This window comes from Colletotrichum gloeosporioides (assembly GCF_011800055.1).
Source record: "Colletotrichum gloeosporioides strain Lc1 chromosome Unknown consensus_28, whole genome shotgun sequence".
Lineage (NCBI taxonomy): Eukaryota > Fungi > Ascomycota > Sordariomycetes > Glomerellales > Glomerellaceae > Colletotrichum > Colletotrichum gloeosporioides.
This window is the reverse complement of record NW_025544673.1, coordinates 370580-380962: the sequence shown is the minus strand read 5'-3', so window position 1 is coordinate 380962 and position 10383 is coordinate 370580. Positions and strand designations below refer to the sequence as shown.

Below are 10383 nucleotides of genomic sequence, written 5' to 3'. Positions count from 1 at the left end.
TCTCAACGTATATCTGGAAAAGACATCCCGCATCCCACCACCTCGTTGGCCTGATTTTCGAGACCTCTTTCTCATCTCTCACCAATCCCGGTTTTCCATTCCCCCAAGGCGAACGACTTGTACGAGTCTGACTGGATAGCTCACTCCCGTTCGGACGTCTCATATTGTGAAACTTTACTTAATCGAGCAACCCAAAAAGTTTGAATACCCTCATTCGCCATTGCCAGAAAAGGTCCATTGTGTTCTAAAATCTTACTTTTAGCCATCTTGAATCCCACCCGAAATCCCCCTACTTATCTCCCTCTTCAACCCTTCATCCCACCATAGTCATACGACTCCGGGTTGAATAAGGGATAAGCGGACCCATATCAAAGCCATCAGCTTTTATTAGTGGAGGACAGGACAGAACCAACTCTAGATCGCGGCGACCGCAACGACATGAGATCAACATGGCCCAGCAACAACACACCCCGTTACTGTGCCTGTGGCAGAGGGAAAACTCCCACCTAGGCCAAAAGGTCCTCGACCTCCTCCCCCGCGCCGACGTCGCCTCCCTCCGCCTCGCCAGCTCCGCCTGCTGCAACATCGCTACCAAGCCGCTCTTCTGCCGCGTCCGCGTCACCTTCACGGCAAACACCTTCACCAAGCCCTCCCGCCTCCAGGCCCTCGCCCGCGTCGGACACCACATCGAACACTTGCACTTCCACTTCGCCCACACCGACGCCACCTTCCTGCCGCCGCTCATCCACCCCGCCACCGGCCGCGAGATCTCCTTCCTGTACACCCCGCACACGAGCATGGCCTCGGTGCTCGCGAGACCAAAGTACGCCAACACGGAGCTGGGCGAGATCCTGACCCAGCAGTACCCTCCCCTCTTCCACGCCGCCACCAACGTGCCCAGCTTCATCAACGCCATGAAGCACTTCTCCAACCTGCGCCACCTCACCATCCGCTGCCCCGGCCAGGGACCTCAGGAGCGCTACCGCAGGGACATTGTCGACTACGCCCTCATGAGCCTGCGCATCGCCGTCGAGCGGGCGCCCCTCGAGAAGCTCATCAAGCTGTCCCTGTCGGGCATGCACCCCTCCGCCTTCAACTACCTCCGCCATGTCCCCGGCTTCGGCGCCGTCCCCTCGGCGGGCCGCAGGTGGAAGCAGATCCGCAAGCTCAGCATCTCTGTCGAAGCGTGGGACTTTTACGGCCCGTCGCCCGGCCTGGACCACCTCAAGATCATCGACGACTACATTCGCGGCTTCTCCGGCAAGCTCGAGAAGCTCAACTTCACCTGGCTCGGCCCCAAGGGCCCCAACCCCATCGCCCTCTCCGCGGATCCTCTTTTCGCGCCCCCGCGCAATTGCAAGAAGCTCTTCGCGGAGGTCACGTCGCCCATGTCCCCCCTCCCGCCGGCGCCTGCCCGCAAGCCTATGCACTTCCCGCGCCTGCGGTACATGCAGGTGCGCAACGCGACCATGACGGCGCCGCAGCTCGCGGATCTTGTCGACGCGCACCAGAAAACCGTCAAGGAGTTCGACTTCGACAACGTCGTGCTCATCAACGGCGGCAGCTGGGACGAGGCGCTTGCCCCGCTGATGGAGCCTGTGTCCTCTTCCAAGAGCGACCTCTGGTCCCAGCACTCGCACTCTAGAAACAACTCCGAGGCAGGCAGCTTGCACTCGGAGCCGTCCCACGAGGACTTTGACCTACCCTCGCCGTCGGCTGCGGCCGCGGCGGCTACCCGCGAGCTGCTCGACTTTGACCTCGGCAGTGAGCTACTATACGTTAATGATGAAGATGACCACTATGACCTGTATGATGGTTTGGACGAGCGTCTGGACGAGGATCTGGACCCGGATGTCGCGGCCGCCAAGGAGGCCAGCACATCGTTCAGCACAATACTCAAGAAGAAGCGCGTGCATCGACGCAGAAAGCACCGCAAGGACGATGGCGGCAGGGAAAAGGAGGCCTCCTCTTCCAGGCATCACAGGAGCAGAAGCCAGAGCCGCCACCGCAAGCACAAGCACCACCGACAACCGCCCCCGGTACCGGAAGAGGACGATGTCTTCCGTCCGTCAACGCCGGTGCCCATTATCTCGGCGCCTATTCAGGATACCTCTTCGCACCCGGTGTTGCTTCAGCCGGCTGTGTACGACCCCAACGCAAGCCGACTTTCAGATCCCGAGGACTGCATCTCGTCGGTGCAACGCAACATCGAGCAAGAGGAGGCGCACCGCGTGCTTGCCGAAGATGCGGCGGCGCGGGTCAGCGCGCTTCGCAAGGCCAAGGCGGCGGTGTTGATGAAGCTTTCCAAGGAGTTCAGGAGCAAGACGCCAGGCCCACCCAAGGACTGCAGCATGCAGACGAGGCTCAGAGAGGGCTTCTTTGGACGCAGCTTCGTGAGCGTGCTGCCCGACGACCGGGCCATGTCCAGCCAGTCTGCGCTGGTCCCGCTCATGTTTACGAGATCATGATGAATACCCAAACAAAAACAAAACAACGTAACCCAGAAAAAAGCCCCATCGACTTGACGACGAAACACCTGTACATTCTGTTATCTGTTACCTTATGTAAGTCGGGAAATAGGACGGCGCATTGGATCCATGTTTTCGGACGGATTTGGGACTTGGCTGTCGGAAAGGAAAGGCAACAGGAAACAAACCCAAAGGCTCCGGAGAGTCGGGTCAGGCGGGAACGGAATGGAACATGACAGGGATGACGGGGCTTTATGACTCTTGTAATGACTGACGATACACCACTTTCTTCTTCTTTGTTAAAATTTAAGAGATGTTTGAACTTGAAAACGATGCATTTGGTGATCCGAGCGAGTGTTGTTTATTCGGCGAAAGTGCCGCCGTGGAAAAACTGTTTCCTCTGAAGCGCCGAGAATTTTCTTGGTGCCGTGAAACGCGGCTGAGGCGTGTGGGAGGGAAATGCCGAGGGACGGGCCCCGGATAGCGGAGAGCGAATGAGGAGGGCAGAGTCTGAGTAGGTCGGAGGTGCCGCGGTGGACTCGGCGAGAAGCGCTCGAGTCTCGGTGAGGTCGACAGCAAAGCGGGTGGGCAGACCGGGAGAACCTGGATAAATGGGTGCAGGCGAAGTGCGGCGCAGTGGAGAAACAGCGCGTGTTGAGTAGTCGTTGGAGCTCCGAGAATGACGAGTAAGATCTCGACATGCTGACTTGTAGTGCATTGCTTGGGTAGTTATTGAAGCTGTTTTCGGACCCTGCTCCATGCAACGGAACGGGAGGCGTGAGTGGTACTGCTGAGCTACCTAGGTCGACTTGTACGTGTGTGGTCAGTCACTCAGTGTGTCCATAGGGCGGCGGCGACGGCGGCGGCCAGTGTGGTGCAATACTGCGCAACAATGTCAGCCGATTAAAGGCCTCTCCAGAATGCAACTCCCCCGCTGCTGGCGGCGGTCGAGAATGTGATGGCTCATACGATGGGCGGCGAGTTAGCCCGGACAGGCTGACGCATTCCCGTTTTTGTTCATGGAGGAACAGAAGGTTCGCGGGAAGGGAAGGCTGGTGAGATTCTGCAGCCACCGAGCAGAGAGAGAGAGAGCCGCTTTCATCCGAGGCGTTTTGACTTCCCGTCGCAGCTTTGGAGTGCCTTGCCCACATTTGTAGCCTCATCTCCGGGGCATTTCTGGCTAGGCCGCGGTCGCCGGTGGTGGTTACTTGTGAGGCCCGGGCAGCATGATGGGTGGTGGTGAAGGACAGGGGAACGTGGTGGAAGATGGATGGGGATGGATGGCGAAATGGGTGGAAAGGACAAGGGTAGGGATGATGGGTTGAAGCGAGCGAGGGCAAGGTGGGAGATGGAATTTGGGGATGGGGAGAATTTTGGGCGAGGGACGGATGGGAAACGGCCTAGCGAGACCGTGGTCTGCCATGCCGGAATGGGCTCTAGTTGTATCCGTAGGGAAGACGTGGACGGGGGCGATGTTGGATCACCCGGTCGAAGCACGATCTCGATGAAGAAGCGAGCGGATGGAGGAGGACACACTGGAGTCTGGACGGGAGGCACCGCGACTGAGTGCTGAATGGTGAATGGATGCAGGATGCAATTGGAAAGAAAAAAAAAGCCATCCCTCGTGTTCCTCGCTGTTTGAGTGCGCGGTGCATTGCCCACTGTTTGGCCTCTGCCCCCGGTGGCAGCCGTGGGCGACCTATCGAATCTTCCCGGCTGGGTCCCCCGGGCACGTCTGGGAAAGGCCTAGATGCCCGTGGACCGCTCCCCCGTCGGGACTTCCAAGGGCCCCCAGCACACAAATGGGACGAGGGGTCCCTGTCGAACGTGAGCAGCGTTTGGGCGAATTGACTTCTTGACTCCGCTGATCGATGATCGCTGTGCGGGAGAGTGACCTGCTGAGTACATCCCCTTCCTCTCACTTCCATTGCATCCAATCCGCCCACTGCTTTACCTACCGACCTACTATGTACCATAGTAGATGCGATACAGAATACTGGCCGTGCTCCTTTCCTCACCTACCTAAGGTAGTCACTGACTGGCCAGTCAGTGGCCGTCGTCAGCCAGTGCCATGATCAATGCAAAACACATCCACTCGACGACGATCCGGGGAACTGCTGCATCGCCAAGCTGTCTCCTCCTCCTCCTCCCGCTCAACCCAGCTCGTTTGTGCCACCGTTCCACCACGTCGTTCTTTGCACACACGTCTCCCGATTTTCCGACTGAACCAAAACATCGACGAAGACAACGACGTGCTTCGTCCCGCCTCAGCAGAGACGATCAATCTTCGGCCGATGAATTGTCGTCCGTGTATCCGTCTAGATGGCCGTGCTGACTGAGTTCTGCAGCCGCAAATAGCAGCCACGGCACTCGTAGTCCCGTGCTTTGCGCGGCCACCCACGTATGCTGTCCACCATGTTATCCCCCAGGCGCGTACGTGAATGCTTCTCGACGGCCGTCGTACCTACGCCCGCGCCAAACGACACAAAAGTTGCCAGCCAGCAGTCGAGGGCTGAGCAAGCCCGTTTCTCCCCTAACCTTCGCCCTTGCGAGACGCTACGCCGTAGCGTCCTCTACACGTGTGTGATACTTGGCGCTAAGGTACCAAGGACGCGGTAGCCCGTCTTCTGTCCTGGCTTACTGAAGCCCGTCCCTTCCGTCCCTGAGGTCGTTGGCCTCGATGACAGCCAGCTAAAGCAGCTCGCGGAGGTATCTGGGTAGCTAGTAAAGACAAGGTAGGTAGGCAGGTAGCTAGAAATGCGCAACACAGACGAATCGCTCCAGTTCTGGCGGCATCGTTACACAGACAAACGGCAGAAGAAGCTTCTCCGAGTCAGAGTCTGAATCTTCAGCTGCACCTCTTCTCGCTCGTGGTGTCTTGGTAATCTCGCAACCTTTCTTCGTCCTTGCCGCTCTGGACTGTTTGAAGGGAACACAGCAACCACCACACCTTGCCTCGTCCGAAGCGCTAGACCTGAGTGAGCTCAGGTAAACGATACGTACCCGCCAAGTACTCCCATTGCGCCTGCAGCCTCTACTCTCCACTGCACCTCCAGTGTGCCTACCCTGGACCTGGTCTCAATGGGACCTGGATCCCAGCTCCTCCCGCGACTCCACCCTCAGCGGTCTCTCATCTTCTTTCTCCTCGCCCTCCTCAGCCCATTCCCTTCTACCAATTTTACCCTCCACCTCAACCGACCGAGAGACGAGAAGACGACGTCCTCGCCGCGTCTGCAAACCTCTTGCCTCCTCGACGACTGACCGAACGATCAAGCTCGCCGTCTCCAAAGCGAACACCGATCCAGGAGCGCATCCCGAGGGCCGCCGCTGTCACCCTTCCCTGTGCAATTTAACGACAAGCACGGCTCCCCGGCTGCTGCTGCTGCTGCTGCTGCTGCTGCTGCTGCTGCTGCTGCTGCTGCTGCTGCTGCTGCTGCTGCTGCCCCTCGATCAAACGGAAACGAACTTTTGGTAATTGCGGATACCTCACAACACAACCACTTTCGCCTTTGGGCTCCCGCGTGCCAAGCACAATAACAAAACCTCCCCGACTTCTATCCCCCGTCAAGACAAAATCGCCAAACGTTGTTCGAGTCGGATCTAGGGTTCACCACTGCAGACGATGAATGCCGCCCAGACCGCGCCAGACTCCTCGTTATAGTCTGTTTCGAAAATGGGCATCAGGATCGCCATTCGAGAACAGCTCGCCTTCCTCGTGGTGATTGCTGTTCTTGTTGGCTTGATGATCCTGTCCGTTCCTGTCTGGATCTATGTCAACCAATTCGTCGCCCAGGTCGAAGGACGTGAGCTTGCTCTTACTGCCTCATTGAAGGCATCTCGTATTTCCTCCGAGCTCGAGCTCGTTCAGACCAGCATCACCACCATCTCGTCGCGAATTCTCATCCAGAAGTCCCTCGACGCTTTCTACGATGGCAACACCAGCGATTCAAATTGGATCAATGCAAGGGAAGACCTCAAGAGTGCCCTCAGCGTGGTCTCTCTCACTGGATTGTTGCAGGGCAGGCTTTACTCGCGTAACACCACGGGCAACAAGTATGGCCTTGTGAACGTTACGGGCGATTCCATTCCCGATATCGAGCTGCCGTGGACTGCAAGCGGCAACAGGACCCTGCTCTCGGATACGCCAGAGGGCTATCCCCCGGATCTTTACCCGAACATCACTTATGCGGATCTCGGCCGCCAAAACCCATACAGAAACAACACTAGGGCCTTCTCTGCGTATGCCTTCCCCGACGTTCGTCTTTCTACTAATGGTGGTCTACTCCTCGGTCCACTTGTTCTCAACGAGAGCGCGGCTCTCATATCGATAACGGTTCCCATCCGCGACAACGACCTGCCGGATTTCATTCTCGGCTACATGACGCTCGTCGGCCTGGCGAATTCGTTAATCAGTGTGCGCAACTCGCGGGAGGGCCTAGGAGACACCGGCCTTGTCCTGCTTGTCGGGCCAACGAACTCGTCTAATAGGTTTCCAAGTGATCAGCCGGCCAGTAACGCTACCTATCTGCCTAACCGAGATACTTTTGGGAGCGTGCCGGTCAAGTTTGTGCTTCCGCCCAACCCGCTGTCAGGACAAGCCGATCGACACGACGAGCGCAGCTGGTCCAGCAGCAAGGATGATGAGCCTTTCCCAATGAGAGACTACCCAGCAGTCTTTGACTCTTTCTCGAAAAAGTTTGTTTCGCCAAACAATTCCAGTTCCCTGCTATCGACGCACAACGAGCAAGGACTCCCTGTTGCTGTCGGATTTGCGAGAACCAATACGGCCCTCGTCAACTGGACCGTCATTGTCGAGCAGGCAAAGTCCGAGGCAGATGCTCCAATAGACACCCTCCGGAATATCATTCTAGGTTGCGTGTTCGGCACAGCAGGTCTGATAATCATTCTCATTTTTCCATGCGCACACCTCAGTGTCATGCCCATCCGCAGACTCAAGTCGGCCACGGAGAAGACAGTCCAACCGCCAGGCTATGAGGATGGTGACTGGGATGAGTTAGACGATGATGAAACTCCCGGATCCGGTGCTATCTCGTCACGATCCCAGCGTTCGAGAAAAGATGGAATCATTGCAGCGGTATACAAGCTTGTCGGATACAAGCCAAAGGAAAAGCCTGCGTCCGAACACGACCGCGACTCAACCCGTCGCATCTTTAAGATTCCTGGCAAGGTCACGGACAGGAAGCATTTCATTACCGACGAGCTCACCGAGTTGACCGAGACCTTCAACGATATGAGCGACGAGCTGGTCAAGCAATATTTGTCGCTGGATCAGAAGGTTCTTGAGCGGACGCGAGAACTTGAGATTAGCAAGAAGGCGGCCGAAGCTGCGAATGAAAGCAAGACGCTCTTTATTGCAAACATTTCTCACGAGTTGAAGACGCCACTCAACGGAATTTTGGGAATGTGTGCCGTGTGCATGGAAGAGAACGATATTCTCAGGATCAAGCAGTCTCTCAAGACGCTTTACAAGTCAGGTAAGCCTCCATTTGGCGACTTTTTGTGAACGTTCCTGACAGTTTTAGGTGACTTGCTGCTTCATCTCCTTGAGGATCTCCTCAGCTTTTCCAAGAACCAAATCGGCCAGCAGCTCAGTCTTGAAGAGAAGGAATTCCGGTTGGCGGACATCCGGTCGCAGATTCTTACCATTTTCGACAAACAAGTCAGAGAGGGCAGAATCACTCTAAATGTCAATTTCCTCGCATCCGATGTCATCGAACTAAGCCCCGAAAGAAGAAGCATGGACACAAGGCTACCAGCCCTTGGACCTCACGGTACAGGCAGATTGAAGGACATGTGCCTCTGGGGCGATACGCACCGGATTCTGCAGGTTATCATCAACCTCGTTAGCAACAGCTTGAAGTTCACCCCGGCTGGCGGTAGGGTCGATGTACGGATCAAGTGCATTGGCGAGGCAGAGACCCCGGCACTTAATGGGGAAGGGAGCCGCTCATCTTCGTTTTCTAAGGAATCGCGAAGACACGGCAGGTCTCGGCACCGAGTCGGTTCCAGCTCGAACAACTCGACAAGCTCCAGAGCCAACTCAACTACCGAGAATCCTAAAGGCACTGCTCTAACCATCAACCCAATGGAACCCAAGTCAAGCCCGCACGTTCACATCCGAGAACGATCTCCAACGCCGCCACCGCCAGGCGCAAAGTCGTATATCTTTGAGTTCGAAGTGGAGGACACTGGCCCAGGTATCGCAGAACACATGCAACAAAAGGTCTTCGAACCTTTTGTGCAAGGGGATCTCGGCTTGAGCAAGAAGTTTGGTGGCACAGGTCTGGGTTTGAGCATTTGTCACCAGCTCGCAACCCTCATGGGCGGCTCCATCACGTTGAAGAGCACTGTTGGCGTTGGTACGACTTTTACCATGCAAATTCCTCTCAAATATGTCAAGGACAGGTAAGCTTTTCCATCAACGGGGGAGACATTGAAGTTAATACCCTGTAGAACTTCGAGCACGGCATCTAGCAGCATCAAGTCCCGGCCTCCCAGCGTCGATACAATCGAGCCTTCAGATATACCTCGAGATCCTAAACGCAACTCTGGCGGGAACCATACACCTATCAAGCCTGCCGGCGAGACAACGGCTAAGAACCTGTTGGAGCAACAGCCCAGGCTTGTCGGTCTCAGTCAACCCTTTTTCGCGTCGAATCCCGCACCAAAAACAAAGAGGAACACGAAGGAGTCCCAGATGGCAGCGATCGATGCCGCAATAGCCTCCAAGGGCGAAAACAGCGGGAAGCTACGGGTCCTCGTTGCCGACGACAACTCGACTAACATCGAGGTTGTGAGCAAGATGCTCAAGCTGGAAGCAGTCTACGACGTGACTATTGCCAAAGACGGGCAGGAGGCGTACGACCTTGTCAAGGCCAACATGGACAACAATCAGCGATTCGATGTCATCTTCATGGATATCCAGATGCCAAACCTCGACGGCTTACAATCCACCAAGCTAATCCGCCAGATGGGCTACAAGGCACCCATCGTTGCTTTGACAGCCTTCTCCGAGGAGAGCAATGTCAAGGAATGTATTGAGAGCGGCATGGACGAATTCCTCAGCAAGCCTATCAGAAGGCCCGCTCTGAAGCAGGTGCTGAAGAAGTTTGCGACGATTCCAGAGGAGCCCGAGACGATCAGCCAGACAAGGAAGACGACGCCAGAGTCAACTCCGCAGAAGGCTTCCAACGGCTCAGCAGTCCATAAGGAGACCGTCAAGGAAAAGGCAGACGCTATATTGCCGGTTCAGGCAAATGGGCAAGCCAACGGGCCCTCATCAGAACAACACCTCTCGGAGAAGGGGACGTGATTGACGTTTAACGACTTTCAAGCAGACAGTTTTCTATCGTGTTTTTTCCAGTCGCTGCATTACTAGTTGTTTCGCATAGGATTCCCCCTTTTCTTTCGTTTGGAAGCGACTCAAACAAAAAGTTGGAGTGATGGCGTTCCATGGTTGTATTTTGCTTCCTTATGTCAAGATTTGTACTCGTAATGATATTGCCCGAGCAGTGCACCGAGGCAGCAACCCGCCTCTAGCATTTTCTTTGGGAACGACGCATTCAATGGGCTGGGGCAGTTGCGTCAAACGAGACCACTTTCGGTCTTTTTGCAAACCTGCGAGGAGAGATGAAAGACCTGGAGAGGAGGGAGCATCTCCCACATGTTAAGAGGAACGGGAGGCAGACAGATCACGATTCTTTGTCATATAGTGCGGTTGGCGTTCCGGGCGTACACGACGATATCCGGGACGCATGAATCCTCCTCCTCCCCGCCAAACGTCACGGGGAGCGAAGCGAGTTGATGGTTGGAAAAGGGAAACAAGGCGGCGAAACGGAAGCAAGGAAAGATAGAGAGAGACACACGACGTGGCACACGTTCCGTCCCTTGGGGG

The 10383-nt window shown here is 56.1% G+C and overlaps 2 protein-coding genes across 2 annotated transcripts; both read left to right on the top strand.

Annotated features, from left to right (window-relative positions):
* Positions 1 to 449: 449 nt before the first annotated feature.
* On the top strand, positions 450 to 2468 carry GCG54_00012015 (uncharacterized protein; the record flags this gene model as incomplete). The annotated part of the gene is made up of 1 exon (XM_045411903.1): positions 450 to 2468. The coding sequence occupies one exon, from the start codon at positions 450 to 452 to the stop codon at positions 2466 to 2468; it is 2019 nt and encodes a 672-aa protein (XP_045266776.1).
* A 3673-nt stretch (positions 2469 to 6141) lies between these two features.
* On the top strand, positions 6142 to 9801 carry GCG54_00012014 (Two-component system protein B; the record flags this gene model as incomplete). The annotated part of the gene is made up of 3 exons (XM_045411902.1): positions 6142 to 7963; positions 8006 to 8894; positions 8943 to 9801. 3 exons carry the CDS (start codon positions 6142 to 6144, stop codon positions 9799 to 9801), a joined length of 3570 nt encoding a protein of 1189 aa, XP_045266775.1.
* Between the last annotated feature and the right edge of the window lie 582 nt (positions 9802 to 10383).